Here is a 19234-nt window from a genome sequence, read left to right on the forward strand (position 1 = left end):
CTCTTGAACCAATTTTAGGAAAGATCATTGCAGAAACGTTTTAAGTAAAAATAAATAAATACAATAAATAGCATATTAGCATTAATAACAACAGCAGCAATTAATGTAGCTTGGCACTGTACAAACTAGAACCCAAATACCCTCCAGTCACTACAACCAGTTTGTTCTATTCAGATGTTTTGCACTATGGAAAAAAACTTCAACCGTGCTTTTGCCTTCAGGTTTAGAACCCATCCTGAACTCTGACTTCTGACAATTGGATGCAATGCTTAATAACGGCCAACAAAAACAAACCATAGTTAAGTGACACATCTCCACAAGTTTAAAATCTGATCATTTTGCCTGTGTAGCTTCTTCCTTTGATTGCCATAGGACTAAAAGTTATATTGAGAACTACTGGTCTGCATTTGCCAACACCTTTGTCCAAAGCACATTCACAATAATAACAGCACGCTGCAGGAATTAAATAAGACTTCTAGATTAACCCTGCACCTGAATCATTCAATCATGCAACCTTCTTCAAGGCTGAAATAGGGCAGAGGGCACAAGATATAAGAAGCCCTGTGTGCCTCTTAAGTCCCAGTGACGGCTTATTTTGCCAGCTTAATCAGTACTTACATGACAATTAAGCTGTCTGTAGAATCACTGGACAGAGATTCGGTTCTTTCAGCAAGGATAGGAAAACCTAATAGAGGTTCTTACATTGCCCTGGCAGAATTAAAGCCATTGCATAGTGTTCTGTCCTACTTACGGGGCTAGGGTAACACAAGAGAAGCGGACACAGAGCAATGGATGCAAACTACAAGAAAGAAGATTCCACCTAAACATTAGGAAGAACTTCCTGACAGTAAGAGCTGTTCGGCAGTGGAATTTGCTGCCAAGGAGTGTGGTGGAGTCTCCTTCTTTGGAGGTCTTTAAGCAGAGGCTTGACAACCATATGTCAGGAGTGCTCTGATGGTGTTTCCTGCTTGGCAGGGGGTTGGACTCGATGGTCCTTGTGGTCTATTCCAACTCTATGATTCTATGATTCTAAGAAGTGATGGCCACAAACTTGGATGGCTTTAAAAGAGGATTAGACAAATTCATGGCAGATGAAAACTATTGAACTTGCAGATATGATCTGTCCATTTTATTTTATTTCAGTTTCCCGTTTTTCCAATTTTAAATTCAGTTCTTCACATGTCCACATCAATTTGTGATTATTTATTTTTAAAGAGAAATAGTCATCATGAAAATTCAACAGGATTTTAGTATACATTCATCCTAACATACATATGTTTCTGGGAAATTTTGCCCAATGTATGCATTTTTGCAAAGTAAATTTCCCTAAAAGAATGGATTTTTGTATGTTGTTTTCGCTCTTATGTGTATTCGTATGCAAATTTTACACCATTATCTCTGTAGTTTTGTATTCTTTTCTTGCACTGCAAGAACTGCACTGCAAAATTCAGAGACCTGTGAATTTCAGAGGCTGGCTGTTAAAGTGGTATCACAGTGCTTAACATTTATGCTGTGGATGCGCCCTTGCTGTGGAGGTCTTCTCTTTCCTATCAAAGAGACAATAAACAAAATGCTACTTACCATTCAGGAAATCTGTCGCCACAGCGTTCGTCATGAGCATGTGTGGAGAAAGCAGCTTGTACACATCACTCTGTTCACGTTCAGGCAGAAAGTTTAATATATTTTGGTCCACCAAATCTGACTGATACAAAAGAACACTTTGTCATGTTCGATGGCAGAGTGTTTAAATGATCACAACAGATGAAAGGGCTGGTTCACACTTAAAAACAGCACTGAATAGTCACTCAACACTTGAAGACCCTCAGCCAAATATGGGAACTGCTTCTGTTGTAAGCAATTTGGATTCATGTTGACATCAAGTGACATAAATGATTTGCTGGTGTTGTTAGATCTCTGGTGTGTGTTCACATATGCAAGCCATCCAATAATGCTACAGGAAGATGATGGGAACACACATACACACACATGAGCTGGTTCAGAGGCAGACATGTACACACAAGTTTTTTGAAAAAAGATTTAGAAGACAGAGGAAGATTATTAATTACTACAGTAACAGTTTTGGGATGCTATAACCTCTGTGCCAATAAATCTTGTTTGCGTACGTTGTGAGTACGTAGGGAAAGGGTTTTAACCCTAATAAGGTGCCAACAACCATATTGTATTCTTTTTTCCTATCATCCTCACAACAACTTACTCGGGGTACTACTATTGCCGAATTACATATGGAAAACTGAGGCCGAATGCTCATGAACAGCACCTGAGGTAGTAAACCATTGTCCAGGTGATATTATTTGATGTCATCTTGCACACCTCCTTCCAGCAACTCCTGAAGCCAAGCTGGTGCCAAATATATTGCTCTGATTTCCTTTGGACCACATCAAGGGGTCCAAGGAGGCCGGGGGGGGGGGGAATCTTGTCCTCATGGTAGACTAGAACCTCCATCAGCACTGCCCAGGCTTGTGCCCAGGGGAGGTCACTTCAGTGCTGCTAACACAGCAAAAACAGCATCAGAGGCAGCGGTTATGAGTTAACTGGTCTCTGCAGCCACAGGGGGTGCTGTGATTCTCCAACAGTTTGACTTCAACCCCAGAGGTACACTCTATTTTTCTAGAGACAGACCGATGCCAACAAAGTGCATGACGGAATGTCTCTCCCATTAGGGGGGAAAACATTCAAGCATTTAGAAAACAAGATGTCAGGGAGAAGGCTGCGCAATACATCCCAATTTCTATCTTTCGTTCTTGGGGGAATTGTTTGTATGGAGCAGCATTCAGTCACTTGAGACACAGTCAGTACCGTCATCCTTCCATGCAAGGCTTATGACCTGTTAATTATAACCTTGGGAAAGGGTAACCTCCCCAAGAATATCTAGGAAAAGGCTGGAGTAAAAGTAAGCAGAACTATTCAACTGGCTCTTCAGAGACCAGGTGCCTTTGGCTCTCACTCAACTATCCACCATAGTTGCACCATTCCATCAGGCTGCAAAGCAGAAGGGGAGAAATAAAGCAGAGGAAATGCTATCCACTCTGCTGAGAGACCTATTTTCTTTGGCTGTTCGTCAGTTGTCACCTAGCAGCAGCTATTCCATCAGGCTGCCAGACCAGTTTCCATCCTAAATGGCTGTATAATAGCTGCAACTTAAAGTAGTGGCTCTGCAGCCCTTTTTTCCCTTTGGTGTTGTGAATTTTAGACTGTTAAGCTGGAGAAGAGGGTCTGTCTTGTTTTTACTGACTCTCTTGGAGCCTTTTTTTGACTAAAGAGTGAAGTGATAACATTTTAAATGGGGGGAGAACACCCTTGAAAAAAATGCGTCTCTCAGCCAAGAACCCAGATCTATTTCAAGCCAATGTGCTGTCAACTGAACCATGGTAGAAAACGCTTCAGCACAGGGCAGGACAGAACACAGGAAGTGTGGGAGTTGGTAGGCCAGAGGTGAAAAGGGCAAGTTAGAATGTGCCGACTGCATTTTGACTCTGCCGATAGTGAGGGAAAGCTGTTCTAAAGCAAAGAGAACAAGAGGCAAAGAAGAACCCAACTGAATATCACCAGCAAAAAAAAAAAAAGGTGGGCCTTCGGCTGCACAACGTTAATGATGCTGCTGCTGCTGATGATGATGATGATGGTGTTAATGTGATGGCCTTAAAAAGCACCCATAGAAAACAGACAGTTGTGCCTAAAGCCGCAAAAGATAGCCAAGCCATCTGCACTCCTTATGGAAAAGAGAATAGTCTACAGCACAGCTAATTAGAGAAATGTCTCCCATACACTCAAGGAAAGAGAGAAACAAACAAAACGCCTACTTAAGAGAGGTGGCGTCAAGCACATGAGCACTCTCTCTAAGGAGTATCTTGCCTTACTATCTGGTGGGCATTTCAGACACTAACATCTGGTATCTGGACTACCTTTTGGCAGGTTCAAACAATTAACAGAGACTGTAGCTAGATTTCTCTTTCTGGCAGCAAAAACACAAAAGGAAGCCTCTCCTGGTTAAACCTAACCTGTCTAGCTGCTGTTCTCTCATATATTACAATTCTTAATCTGGTTATTTTTCTTCAACTCTCTCTTAACTTCCACATTTTAAAGTATCATGTTGTATTTCTTATTATAGGCATAGTTTACATGTTCCAGATATTTTATATCATTTATGTATTACAACCCACGTTATGAGCTTGTGGGTACCAGACTCCCCTAAATTCCTGGATCCAGTGGGAGTCAGGTTTTAGTCAAGGCAAATGTTAAAATATAAGCCAGGCCAGTTTCCTGAGGGGTTAATCGCATGGGAAATGAACCATTAAGAAAATAAAGGAAAGGCAATGGCTTATCAAGAAAGCCATGGAGAGGGGCTCTGTGCCTAATGGCAAGTGGGTGGGGGCCCCCCTCTGGCTCTGAGAAGGAAAAGGTCAGTTGGCTGGGATGTGACCTGGAGTGAAAAGGTTGCAGTTTGGAAAAGGCGGCAAGCTGGAGAGAGGGTCAGAGCCATGGCTGATTTCTGCTGGCTATGGGAGAAATGAGACCATCTTGGGGCATCAATGCTATGAACTCTTCTACCATAGGGTCAGGTTGTATATATGTGTAATAAACCATATGTCCTAAAAGATACCAATTTTGCCTAACGTACCCATATGAGGGAATGTACCTGAAAATGCACACAAACTGTCATGTGGACTTTTAAGAAAAAACAATGCACACTCCTCATGAGGAATTCAAGCAAAGTGTACTTAAGAATGGGAAAATGAGAGACCAAGAGAGACCAAAATCAATCGATTTGTCTATTCCCTAGACCACACTATGGCAGTTCTACGTGCAGAATCTCAGAACATCACTGTACGTATTGGGATGAGGATGACAGTATTTCTACAGACTTAAAGACAGCATGCGGTAAGAACCCATTATTATCCCCTGCAATTTCTGACCAAACAAGTTTTTGTCTGCAAGTTTTTGTCATGCCTCTAGAAAGCCATGGGTTAGAAAAGACAACAACATCCAAATATCTCTACTTAGGGACAACAACAGTTGTATTAACCTTAATCCAAGTCTCTGAAAAATTACTTTGCATACATGGTTGTCGCATTTCATCCATACTGACATTCCTAAGGAAAACAGTAAGATTTTCAGACATTATGTTGTGAGAACTTACCGGTAAATGCCCAAGAAGAGAAGAGACACTATCAGATACATAAATAATAATCCCATCAGTGGTAAGTGCAATGAGAAAACCATCTAATGCCTATATGGAAAAAGAAGAAATAATTTAGATTAAAAACCCTGCTTCCATCCTGTGTGTGAGAGAAATAATATTATTGAGTGACATTCAACGTTAGTTTTATTCAAAGTAGACTAATTGGAATCAATGAACATAAGCAATTTAAATCCATTTATTTAAATAGGTCTACTCTGAATATGATTTATTTGGGTATGGATTTTTAAAAATAATAATATAATAATCAAAATATATAAATTAGAAACAAATGCAATTGTTATTTTTATTCTGCAATTCTTTCCCCAAGTTGTCTGTTGCTGCCATGAACATTTTCTATTTATATATATGTTGCTTTATTCATAGATTCCCCCCCCCCCCGGGTCTTCTAAATACTTCAAGATCTTTTTCAAAAGCTATTTTTGATTTATTGTGAGATTGTTGGGATTTCAGTCATTTCTACATATAAATACTGTCAGTGTTCTTCTGGTTTCTGCCTTATTTCCATTAAAAATAATAGTTATACCATACTTCAGAAAGGATGTCTTATTTGTCCTTTATCTAACTGTAGTTTTTGTGTTACCTTTTCTGCTAGTTCAGTAAATTGTAATTTAGAATACCATTTATATATGCTTATAGATAAATGTCATTAATGAACTAGATGGATGGGATAGAAAGGACTGACTAAACCAGGAGGAAGAGACGTTGGATGAAGATTGGAAGAAAGTTTTTTTAAAAAAAATAAAAATTATTTAGGATTGTTCTGGAAAATTAATGAATATTAGAAAAATGTTGGAATGAAATTATTTGGCTTTAGCAGAAATGTTAAAAAGAGTTTTGCAAGAATATGTTAAGGTTAGGAGAAACTGGTATGAATAAGACTTAAGCTTTAAATTTTCGGGTTTTTTATGTAATATAGGTTAAAATAGATCAAGGTAATTTAATGACAGGATATTATGAAAAATGGAAAGGATTTGCTGTTATAATTAATAACTAGAATACAAAAAAGGGAGGTGTGAGGAGGTCGGTGAAATAAGGTCATGGCAGTTAAGGATTTGGGAATATTGGATTTGTTTTTAATTTTTTGTGGTTTATTTTTGTTTTGTGATTTTGATGTGTTATGTGTTTTGCTTTTGTTTTTTGATTTTGACCTTTATCGATTTGTATTGTTTGACTGCTGTTTGTTTTTCTATTGTTTTTATTTATTTATTTATTTCCCCCTCTCTTTTTCTCTTTATCTCTTTTGTAATTTTAAAATTCTTAATAAATATCATTTAAAAAAAAGATAAATGTCATTAGCAGTCAGTAATATATAACTAATATAATCTTTAATCTGGGTTTATCATGCTGTTCTTAGTATATATAATAAAGCTAAAGATGCAATTAAAACACTTTGATCTGTGATCCTCGCCCCCCCCCCCATTACATGAAAAGCATTGTTCCAGAAAGTTAAAACTGTGGGGCAACTCCACCATATGTGACAATGTGTACCTTTTACAAAGAGGCTCACTAGCAATTAAATGGTTCTGTTCCTTTAACATGAGGTATTTTAAATGTCATGCAAAACCATCTGTGCACTGATTTCAAAAAGTTTTGTGAGCACATTTATTTAAAAGTAAGTCTTCAATGGAAGACTAGCAAGTATGTCTAATACTGCAGCTATGCAGCTTGATCCTATGTACATTTACTCAGAGGTAAGTCCTTGCGATAATTGCTGCAATCTTATTTACACGTTCTTGGGAGTAAAGGCTATTGTGTGCATGTTAAGTCTAGTTGCGAACGACTCTGGGGTTGCAATGCTCATCTCGCTTTACAGGCCGAGGGAGCCAGCGTTTGTTCACTCCGCAGACAGTTTTTCTGGGTTATATGGCCACTGGCAGAGGAAGAGGGGGAGAGGGGAGCGCCCCGCCCCCGGCAGCGTGATCCCAGTGGAGTTCCATCATGGCTGTCCCCCCGCCCGCACTGGGCACCACGCCCCCAGGACGCACACCACACCCCTTTGGGTGGCGCGTCCCACCCCCGGGATGCGTGCCAGCCCCGCCCCCCTGCTCTCTGCCCCCGGTGCTGAAGCATGAAGCTCCGCCACTGTATGTGGCCAGCATGACTAAGCCGCTTCTGGCACAAAGAAACACCAACACCAGAGCAGCGCACAGAAATGCATTTACCTTCCGGCCAGAGTGGTACCTATTAATCTACTTGCACTTTTGGCGTGCTTTCGAACTGATAGGTTGGCAGGAGCTGGGACCGAGCAATGGGAGCTCACCCCCGTCGCGGGGATTCGAACCGCGACCTTCTGATCGGCAAGCCCAAGTGTGGTTTAGACCACTCCCTCATTTTGTGCATAGGGATGGTTTAGACCCACGTCCCTCATTGTGTGCATAGGGATGTGTAAACAACTGCACAGTTACATATTATTTCAAGCACACTTAAGAGTACAATCCCAAACAGATCTATTCAGACATAATTCCCAATGAAATGTATGGGGCTTAGTTGACTGCATATCTAATTAAAAAAATATATATGGTTAAAAATGAAAATAAACAATTTCCTTAAATGACACCAAATTCTGAGCTGTTAAGTAATTATTTTTTAATTCCATGTAACGTTTGGATAATTATAACATTGAGTGAACTTCTGTAATACGAAGTAATAAATTATTGTTAGCTTTCCCTAACTCAGCGTTCCACAATAATTAACCAACATAATGCACACTATACACTGCATGACATCATGTGTCCCCCACACCTTATGGAAATGAGTATAATTAGATTTTTTGAGAAACATACACTGTGTACATAACATTACAGTCTATGCTAGCATTCCCCAATAGCTGCCCTCCAGATATTTTGGACTAACTCCCTTTATAGTCCCATCCGGCATGGTCAATGGGCAGGGGTGATGGGAGTTGTAGTTCAGCAACATCTAGAGAGCACCAGGTTGAGGGAGACTGGTGATGCAATGCCATTTTTGAACAATCATTAGGGAGGGCAGTACAAACTACAAACTCAAAGGCTTCGGCATATTTCGAAGCAAGTCCCATTGAGCTCAGAGGTTAATCTCAGGTAAGTCTTGCCATTAAGAAGGATTCTTCAGTGCCACTTGACATTTTAGAATCAAAGCCATGAAGGCGAATAAAGAGTTCAGGTGGGATAATAACTACCTTTCAGCAGTTTATTCCTGAACTACTTCAGAGGCTATTTGGTGAGAACTTTAGTGAACTCAATAACCTTTGTTCCTTTTTACCTTCATCCATGTATCTGTTTCCCCCAGAACATCACTGTATTTTAAAAATTAAAAAACGCCAGGTTTTCACAAGCCACATGGAAAAGTCCCAGCCATATTATTTGAAACAGCAACACAGAGACCTGGGAGTCCACAGAAGCAAAATTTTTCTGTTCCCTTTATTCTGACTTAATTCATTCCATTTCATTATTTCTCTCCCTAGTCAATGTTTCTTATTTATGTCAGTGCGGTAAAAGGCTTGGAGTTTTGATGAGTGCTGCACACATGGCAACAAGCTCTTGAGATCACAACTGTGTTGTTGTTGTCAGGTCAGCAGGGAGCCAAGACGAGCAGCTTGGACGGGGATCCAGTACCCTTCCTTCCCACTCCCCAATTTATTCTGCTCCCTCACATTCATGGGGAAATCATTAAAATAATGTCAAAAATAAAGAACCCTCAGCACAGAGAAGGTTCATTAAATAGTCCTCTATCTGCAAATGAAGCCTGCGAAGAGCTTGTCTCATCTCAGGCAAGAGCCTGTTTTGATTGAACTGCAATGGACTGACTCGCTCATCAAGAGGCATTTGCAGATGGAGATAAACATACCTTCTTTTCCAAAGAAGGTGAGTCATCACATCTCTATGAGAAGGAAATAATCAAGACACTGCAATTCTAGGGCAGTGCACACCCTTAAACATTGGCAGGGGAAACAAAAGCAGAGAACTGTCTGAAAACCATGGGAAACCTTGCTTTAACAGACAATTAAAAGCAAGATGGGTCGGTAAGTTGGTAGGCAGATAGATGGACTCTTTTATATATAAAAATGTGCAGAATGGTTATTTCCCACTAAGCCTGATTGAGAATGGAAACCCAAATAGGGTGATTCACAGAACACGTAAAAAAATCATTTGGCGAATGTCCAAATATATCTGTAGTTAGGGTGCTTCAAGTGTAAGGTTTATGAACTTCCCAATTCCCACAGTAAACATGGGAAATAGTTGGGAATATATGATTAAACAAACTGCAGAAGGGCTGTTAGGCATTTTATTCACTGCCAAAACAACTGGATGCCAGGCTTTGGAAACCAGAAAGATGCTTCAAATCTTAATTCTTCATATCGCCAGCCAAGTTGTTTGTGAAAAGTGAAATTCACAGCCAGACTGTCACATGTATAAAGCTGTTGGAAGATGGCATTCCGTATTACGCTGGGTGTGGTTTTTCTAGCACCTTTCAGAAGGACAGCAGGTTAATGACCTGGTGACAAAGAGAACTGAACATCAGCACCCCCACCCCCATATTCTGTACGATTTGAATTCTATCCTACCTCTAACATCAACTGAGTGAACTCCTCGTTGCTAAGAAATGAAGGTTTCCAGTCTTGCCTAATCTCACAGGCCTCAGTCTGTGCTGTGATTTCTAAAAGAGAAAACAAGGAGGGCAGGCAAGTTATGATTTTGAGCAGCACAGGAGTATCAAACACTGTGAAACATGAAGCCCATTTAAAGGGAGCAATATCAGAAAATTAGACATATTATATATCACCCCTTCAGCCCTGTACTAGAAGATACTATAGACAAAACAGTGAGGAAAAACCTGACGATCATCTCTAATGACTAGAAATAATTATTGATCTGATAAGGAAACAGGAGAATGCAGATAATGCCACGGCCCAAATCCAGTTTTAGTTGGCATGGGACCAAATGCACAAGACCGCTGAGGCAAACATGCATTTGAACACACATCCCATAAATATACTCAATCCTCAATCGTGTTCATGTCTTACTGGTGTCCATGATTCCCAGTCCAGAAACCTCTTTAGTTGCATGCAGTGCTTTTTTTCTGGGGGGGGGGGGACGCAGGGGTTCGCATACCCCTAAACATTTTGTGAATCTAAGTTTGGCCTCATTGAGGCAGTATTTCAATATGAGTAGGAAAATGAGAGTACCCCTAAACATTTTTTTAGAAGAAAAGCACTGGTTACATGACATTTTTGACAATGAAATAATCTCCCTCTCTTCAGCGCCCTTATAGTTTTGGAACAGTTTCTAAGGAGTTGCATGCAGAAGGTCCCAGGTTCAGTCCTGGACATTTCCAGGTAAGAAAGACCACGTAACAGATGTTCTGTAAGACCTCTGACTCAGGCTCTGTAGGCTCTGTCTGAGGCTTCCCCAATCTGAAGCCTGCCAAATGTTCTGGACTACAGCTCCTATCAGCCCCAGACAGCATAGCCAATTGTCAGGAATGATGGGAGTGGAAGTCCAAACATATGGAGGGCAACATGTTTTGGAGTACTACAGTTCCATCTTTGCCAAACAGAATAGGCACAAAGGGCTAGGAATCAGCATAAGGCAGCTCCATGTGTTCATACAAGGGTTTTACAAAGTTTGTAAGGGGGGGAAATGCAAAAGGTTGAGTGTTAATTTGCATAAGTACTCACGCAGCTCTTTTTAAAGTATTTATTTTAAAAGCTCAAGGCTCTCCCTTTTTTATGCCTTACCATGTTAAGAGCCACATCCTTGTCATTTCAAAAGCTTCTTATAAAATATATTTGCCTTGGGAATACATGCCCTCTTCCCTCTTTCCCCAAACTAGAGATTATATATCCTGTTTGTTTGTGCTCTTTAAAGAGAGGCTAACTGGGTGGGGTGGGTTATCGCAAGGCATTGCACACCTTTTAAAGCTTGTGATATGCATTTTAAGATGTCTGTAGTGCAATATACTTCAGTAACAGTAAAAATAGCAATGGCACTACTAAGAAGGGAGGCAGAGAAAAGGAGCCTGCAGGCAGTTCAGGTACCTTTCTGTTTCTGTAAGAAGTCGATGGTCCTCTGCAGTATTGTGGATTTGTCCATCTTGAGTGGATGCCCATGGCCTTGCAGCATGGTACATAGTTCCTTAATAAGGATGTTGAATTGGTCTCTTCTTTTCTTTTCTGACTTGTTGCGCGATGCCCTAGTCAATCGAAACACAAAAGTGCGTTGAAAATAATGAAGGGATAATGAAAGAACTGTGAAATCGAGGTTTAGGTCGTGATCATTTCAACATTTTTAAAACAGCCACAAAGACCTGTTTTCTTACCATAGCCTTTCACAGCTAGATTCCAGACTATGGTTATTTTTATGTGGGATTCAATTAGATACCGGCATATTCAGATGGTTCAATTAAAGTTGATTCAGCATTCTTCTGCACAAACCCACTCCCCCCCAACACAAAAGCGAGTTTCTTGCAATAAGGAAACAGATGGGAAAATGAAGTAACAATTGCTTGATGCAACATTATATGACCTCCCTTAAAATAAGTAACAATAAGTAATCGGTGTCATCTAACCTCTCTGCAAACTTTGCAAAAACAAATCAGGGTAAGTGCTCAAGAAACAGGTCATCTGGAAGCAACCTACCTGTGACTGGGTTACATATATACAATACTGTTCTCTGGCTCTGGAATATTAGATCTATGCTGGTAAGTATTATTGAACACTGTTTTAATGTTTGAAATAGTTTTAATATTATATTTCATTGTGTATGAGTTGGTGTATGGTTTGTAAACCACTTTGGGAGGCAACTCCCTGCATTTGGGTGGAAGTCTACAGGTGCAATCTCCAGGAAACCTAATATGAAATAAGTGCTAAACAGTGCCTCATTTTTTAAACTGATAAGAACAGATACTACACTTGACCTTAGGCACTGCACAGCTGGATACTAAATGTTAGGGGGAAGCCTATTGCAGTCATTTGGCTTTCCCCTGTTGGAAACACAATGTTGGCCAATCATGCTTGCATGAACCCAACAGGATTGTGAAGATCTTACATCCTTAGGAAAGAGTTATTTCCAGCCCAGTGTCCTGACTCCAGCAGAACCAAATTCTAGGGGAAAGTGTGGGTGGAATAATTATGACATGGATCCACATTTCAGTTATTCACTCACAGTTTCTAAAACATCAAAGAGATGCATGTAGAAACTTTTGGAGCTAATGAACTTTGACAGTTTTATCCTTTAATAAACTTTGATAATTTTGATAATTTCACCCATTAGTTGTGATGAAAACGGATGCCATCTTGCACGGTACACAAATCTGTACCACTACAGAATAATAAACAAGAGTGAGAAACGACCCTCCATTTTGGGTCTTTGGGCTTTGAGTCATTGTTATCAGAAGTGGTATAGTTAACTGTTGTTGAATTTTCAGATAAGGACAGGTGAGCTTGGAGAATGACATGCGCCTATATCCATACCTCTTTGCCCTGTCCTTCTCATCTTCGTCCATCAGCTCGTTTACACAATACAGAGTTCTGGAACACAAGGAGAATACGAGAGGCATGAGAAACATTGCCCAATGCTATGAAGGTGGCAGCTTCATCAACCAATAATTGTTGATGCTGCTGTATTTGTTGGCTGATTCATTTAGATAAATAACCTGTCTGACCCAAGCTCAGGATAGATAAAAACAAAACAAAACACCCAACTACACCATTTTCAATATTTTATCTACTTATATACATCTGCATATAACTTACATTTTAAAATACCAAAGCAGTAAACAATATGACAACTTAAATCATAAAATAACATAAACATATAATAAAACATCAGAGTAACTACCTCAGAATGGTTGGGTCACCTTTCAATGAAGCCCTTGAAAACAAAGAAGTTTTACTTCAGTGTTGAAAACTCTGTACAGCTGATGAGGATTACAGAGATCATAAGATGGCCCTCAGGTGTATAAAAAGGTAAAGGTAAAGGACCCCTGACAGTTAAGGTCAGCAAGCCCTAGGCTCAGTGATTTAGACCACAGCCCCACCCACGGCCCATCATCAGGTGGATAAAAGGTAAAGGGACCCCTGACCATAGGTCCAGTCGTGACCGACTCTAGGGTTGCGGCGCTCATCTTGCTTTACTGGCCGAGGGAGCCGGTGTACTGGCCGAGGGAGCCGGTCATGTGGCCAGCATGACTAAGGCGCTTCTGGCGAACCAGAGCAGCGCATGGAAATACCGTTTACCTTCCTGCCGGAGCGGTACCTATTTATCTACTTGCACTCTGACATGCTTTCGAACTTCTAGGTTGGCAGGAGCAGGGACCGAGCAACGGGAGCTCACCCCGTCATGGGGATTCAAACCGCCAACCTTCTGATCGGCAAGTCCTAGGCTCTGTGGTTTAACCCACAGCGCCACCCACACCTCAGGTGTATAGGGAACCATTAAAAATGTCTCTCCTAAAGGAAAACACAGCAACCTGGTTCATACATCATGATAGGCCTGAGCTTGCAAGTGCATTGCCCTCTCTGCGATTTTTATGTTAGCATTGCACAGCTGTTGAACCAAGGTCTGGCTGAACATGTCATATGAACTGGGGGTACCGGTTAGCCATACAACAAGCCTTGGCTACAGATCATGGTTAGCCAAGACCCAGGGTTCACAGCTTTGCTTATTGCGGTACCACATTGATTTAAAGCACAGGGGAGAGCAAAGCAGATGAGAACTCTTACTCAGCAGCTGGTACATTTACACTAGTCATTGGTTTGGTTTAGTATGGCAGGTGAGTGCAACCCATGTCAGATAGAAGTTTGCTTTTCTATATCAGAAAGCTAAATCTGTGTGCAAATCTCGAACATGGTTTACATGTTCAAAACCACAGAAAAAAAATGGGGGTGAAATCACATCTTCAACGCAATGGAACTCACTGAAAACAGCTATGGAACAAATTGTTTCTCGGCTGACGACTTGCATTAAATCCACCGGTTCAGAGTGATTATGAGAAATCACATCCCAGTTTTGACAGATGGGCTGTGGCAGGCAAACCAAGCCACAATCTGTCTCCACACCCTTTTGATTTCACCAGCGTTTACACTGCTGGGAATGATCCTCCCTTTTGAAAAAATCCCAACCAGAACTAATCACAGCCATGCCATCAGAATCATCCTCCATCAGTGACTGTAATGAACCAATCACAACCCCAGGAACTCACAAGCCACTTTCAGTGGTGCGTCCAGAGGACCACACCTAGTGCCCCAGGAATTTTTTTTGGTGGGTACAACAAAATATTTTTTGCTGCATGGCAACCGCCACCTCAAGTGATTTAACAGCTACATAATTTTTAACACTTCAGGAGAACAATATGGAAGAAAAGCAGGTCTCTTTTTTCCCCCAGCCAGAACTTGCCAGAACTCAGTTCCGGCACCTCTCAGGTGGGCCTTGTTGCCATTTTAAGAGAACATGGTGAGTTCCAGCATTCCTTTTTTAATTTTTTTTTAAAGAAAAATAGCAGTGAAGAAAAGGCTCCGCTGTTGTTTATTATGACTTTAGAAATACTGCTTCAGAATGTAAGGAAAACAGGGAAATTAAAGGTATTGAGGTGGGACCTAGTCTATAAATTAAGGGCATTTGCTGACGATGTGCTGTTGACTCTAGAACAAACCTTGGAGAGTGTTCCCAAAGCATGAGAAGAAATTAAAAGATTTGGAGAAGTGGCAGGTTTCAAAATAAATTCAGATAAAACCAAAATGTTGGTTAAAAACGTGGATGAGCAGTCAAAATTTTTTTTAGAAAGGATGCCTGGTTTAAAAATAGGCAAAAAAAAAAAAAAAGGTAAATATTTGAGAATGGCTGACAGTAAGAAATCTCAACCTATTTGAAAATAATTATTATTTAAAAAAAAAAATTGCATGCAAACGCTGCATTAGATTAGGTTAGCATAGACAGGGCTGACATTAGTACCTGGCATTCTTAAGCAACTTCCAGGGTTCTAGCAAGAAGCTCAGGCAACTAGCCTCCATGTCAGTTCCCCCCAGGGAGGATAAAAAGCAATGATTTTTTTTAAAAAAAATTATGGATTTTTAAAATATAAATTGGATTTTTTTATTTAAATCATTTTTTTATTTAAATTGGATTTTTTTAAAATAAAATGCTTTTGGAGGAAAAAATCTTTCTAAAGATAGTTTTCTATTTAGGTTACATTATAGGCCAAAGGCTATAAGGCTACATTATAGTCCATAAAGAAGGCTGATCGCCGAAGAATTGATGCTTTTGAATTATGGTGCTGGAGGAGACTCTTGAGAGTCCCATGGACTGCAAGAAGATCAAACCTCTCCATTCTTAAGGAAATCAGCCCTGGGTGCTCACAGGAAGGACAGATCGTGAAGCTGAGGCTCCAATACTTTGGCCACCTCATGAGAAGAGAAGACTCCCTGGAAAAGACCCTGATGTTGGGAAAGATTGAGGGCACAAGGAGAAGGGGACGACAGAGGACGAGATGGTTGGACAGTGTTCTCGAAGCTACTGCAGGAGGCAGTGGAAGACAGGAGTGCCTGGCGTGCTCTGGTCCATGGGGTCACGAAGAGTCGGACACGACTAAACGACTAAACAACAACAACATAGTCCAAAGGCAATAAGAATTTGTTTTTAATTATGTAGCATGAGGCTTTATATGCCATGTTTAAATTTTTTGGTAAATGAATTCCATTAATCCATTCACAATGTCATGCTCTTCCAGAGGTTTCTGTAAGATTATTTAAGGCAGTTTTTCTAACAAGAAGATATTTCACAGATGCTTGTTTTTACAGTTCTCAAAAGTGTGAAACAGTGTCTGCAGAGGTAACATGCCTTTTCTTCACAGGAAAAATGTTATAAAATAAACATACAGAGTTGTGGGGGGAAACCTTAATCCCATTTTGTTCCTTTGCAAATTTATATACACAGAATCGACCCCTTACCTCTTAACTGCTAAGTTCCAAGAGGTTCAATGAATAGATTGTTTGGAGTGGAATAGATCTGCGCAAGTAGCTAAGTGTGAAGCAGTAAAAATGAAAGTGCAGCCTTGTGAGCAGAATACTCCACAAGTCTTGGGATCTTTGTGTAATAATTGTGCATGTCTGTGCAACTCAGACTTGAGGCAAGTGCAACCTTTTCCCAATCCCACTGGGTTCCAACAACTGTACTAACACGTAACTGTACAGAATAGGCACCTGAATGTAGAAGCAAATCCAAAGGTGTGTGTGTGTGTGTGTGTGTGTGTGGAAATAGTAACTGGGATCTGTAAGTCCCTGGTGAGACCTTGAAGTGCTTGCCAGTCAACTAATAAAAGAGTTCACTGCTTCCAGGCCCTTCTTCCCAGGGCTCGCCTGGCATTGTCCAAACAATAAAGTCTCTACCCGGAACTTCAGTCCTGCAGCAGGAATCCCTGAAGTTCTCTGCTCCAGTTCCTAGTTTCCCTTTTCCAGCTTTCCACCAGCCTGGTTCTCCTCCTCCTTGTTCTTTCTGCAAGCCTATTGCAGCCTAGCCAACTGTATCTCTCCTCCCCGCTAGAAAAAGGATGGCCAGCCTCTCCAAACTCAGTCTAAGTTTTTTAAAAATAATAATAATAATAACTGTTTAACCACATCAGTTAACAAACATGGATACATATGCTCAGTACTTTTTTCCTAAAAAATATTTAGGGGTACTCTCATTTTCCTACTCATATTGAAATACCGCCCCCCCTTAATGAAGCCAAACTTGGATTCAGAAAATGTTTAAGGGTATGTGTACCCCCAGGAAAAAAGCACTGCATGTGCTATGTTGTTACTGTTTTAGTTAAATAAATTGTTTAAATTGTTATTAAGGAAATGGTTATTTTTCTCCTTCCAATAAAGTACAGCAGAAAAGTTGTCCAAATATAAAGAGTTAACTTATTAAACCTCACAATAATTTCATAATTATCTGTCTATGTATTTCTAATAGTAGAACCAAATCAGTAATTTTTGATAGAACTGTAAAAACTACTCTGAAAATTTATTATTCCAAAAATGAAACCTTCCTCTGATTGTCAATACTAAGAGGACGCCAGCAAGGTTGAACCTTTCTGTAAAAAAGGAAATTTAAATTGAGTTGATTTAAATCAAATCCACTCTGGTCCCCCCCCCCCCCCGCTTCTATGATGTAATGTTCCTCTCAGGCACTATGGCAGCTATACTTTGCCATTCAGTGCTGCTACAATGCTACTTTTGTTGCCCCCCCCCCCGACTGCTAGGTTGCAGCCATAAAAAAGCATTATTCAGAATAGTGGTTTGTACAACCCTCTAAGGAAAATAACAGCACAGTAGAATTCAAAGCCGTAACAACTAATTGCACATGTATTCAATGTCCAATTAAAACTATTTAGCTGAATTAAGTAAGTCAACAAAACTGATTAACTTGTTTCAGTGTCACCAGTTTTTCAAAGCCTGGACGTCACTTACCACCCCCAGTCCCCACCTCCCACCGCTCCTTGCCCCCCAGCTAATCCCACTGCCCCTCAGGGGGCAGTACCACCCACTGATCTATAAGATTCTCCATGTTACATCAAATCTTTAATTGCTTTAATTTGCCAGGACCTTTCTTTGCCCCGAATCATTTTATTGTCTATCTGTAAGACGTATCATTTCTCTGAAGCAGTTGCTTAATTAGCCAATTTTGTTGCATCCTCTACTCATGTTGAAAACGCCCACACTTTAAAATTATTAAGACGGGAGACGGGAGTGGGGGTTTTTTTTGGGGGGGGAGTTGCAGGAAAAGCAGAGGACAGGGACATATAGGCACATCTGGAGTCTCAATGATTTAGCTAGGTATCACTGAGGTCAGTGTCAATCTTGATCGCCGTGAAAATAATTAGGAATTGCATGCTCCTGAGAGGAACGTCCTCTCTGACCCATTGAGCAGATTGTGGAGGGAGCAAATTCCATAATTTAATGGCACTGCGATATAAGGGAGATAATTTGTTCTCTATCCGCTTGTGTACACTTAGGCTGGAAAAGGTAATAGGTAAAGGTAAAGGACCCCTGGACGGTTAAGTCCAGTCAAAGGCGGCCATGGGGTTGCGGCGCTCATCTCGCTTTCAGGCCGAGGGAGACTACATTTGTCCACAGACAGCTTTCTGGAGAGCCAATGTGGTGTAGTGGTTAAGAGCAGTTGTCTCGTAATCTGGTGAACCAGGTTCGAGTCTCCATGCAGCTGCTGGGTGACCTTGGGCTAGTCACACTTCTTTGAAGTCTCTCAGCCCCACTTACCTTACAGCGTGTTTGTTGTGGAGGAGGAAGGGAAAGGAGAATGTTAGCCGCTTTGAGACTCCTTCAGATAGTGATAAAGCAGGATATCAAATTCAAACTCTTCTTCTTCTTCTGGTTCATGTGGCCAGCAGGACTAAACCACTTCTGGCACAACAGAACACCATGACGGAAACCAGAGAGCATGGAAGTGCCATTTACCTTCCCACTGCAGCGGTACCTATTTATCTACTTGCACTGGCATGCTTTCAAACTGCTAGATGGGCAAGAGCTGGGACAGAGCAACGGGAGCTCACTCCATCACGGGGATTCACACTGCTGACCTGATGATCAGCAAGCCCAAGAGGCTCAGTGGTTTAGACCTCCGCGCCACCCACATCCCCTTTGGCTGGAAGAACCAGCTGCACAAATATAAGTTGGGGGATACTTAGCTTGCTAGTAGTACATGTGACAAGGATCTAGAGGTCATAGTAGACCGCAGTCTTAACACGGGTCAACAATGTGAGTCAACAGAGGGTAGGACCTGAACCAATGGCTTCAAGTCACAAGAAAGGAGATTCTGACTAAACATCAGGAAGAACTTTCTGACAGTAAGAGCTGTTCAGCAATGGAATGGACTCCCTCAGGAGATTGTGGACTCTCCTTCGCTGGATGTTTTAGTTGAGATTCCTAAATTGCAGGGGCTTGGACTAGATGTCCCTCAGTGTCCCATCCAACTCTACAATTCTATGTTTATGCTCTACACAATGTATGATTTTATACATGCCTGTGATGTCATCTTT

At 40.9% G+C, this 19234-nt stretch overlaps 1 protein-coding gene across 3 annotated transcripts in view; it reads right to left on the minus strand.

Moving 5' to 3' along the window:
* Nucleotides 1-19234, minus strand: part of PASD1 (PAS domain containing repressor 1) — a 100026-nt gene that overhangs the window by 36140 nt on the left and 44652 nt on the right. For 2 of the 3 annotated variants that reach the window (XM_077922245.1, XM_077922246.1), the window contains exons 2-6: nt 12672-12728; nt 11238-11392; nt 9765-9856; nt 5159-5248; nt 1582-1702 (exon numbers count right to left, since the gene is read on the minus strand). In XM_077922245.1, coding sequence (XP_077778371.1) covers nt 1582-1702; nt 5159-5248; nt 9765-9856; nt 11238-11392; nt 12672-12703 — 490 coding nt within the window. In that variant the 5' untranslated portion in view covers nt 12704-12728. Of the gene's footprint in view, nt 1-1581; nt 1703-5158; nt 5249-9764; nt 9857-11237; nt 11393-12671; nt 12729-19234 lie in introns of those variants that run through there. The other variant, XM_077922247.1, reaches the window with a different exon arrangement.

Source organism: Podarcis muralis, chromosome Z, assembly GCF_964188315.1.
Source record: "Podarcis muralis chromosome Z, rPodMur119.hap1.1, whole genome shotgun sequence".
Lineage (NCBI taxonomy): Eukaryota > Metazoa > Chordata > Lepidosauria > Squamata > Lacertidae > Podarcis > Podarcis muralis.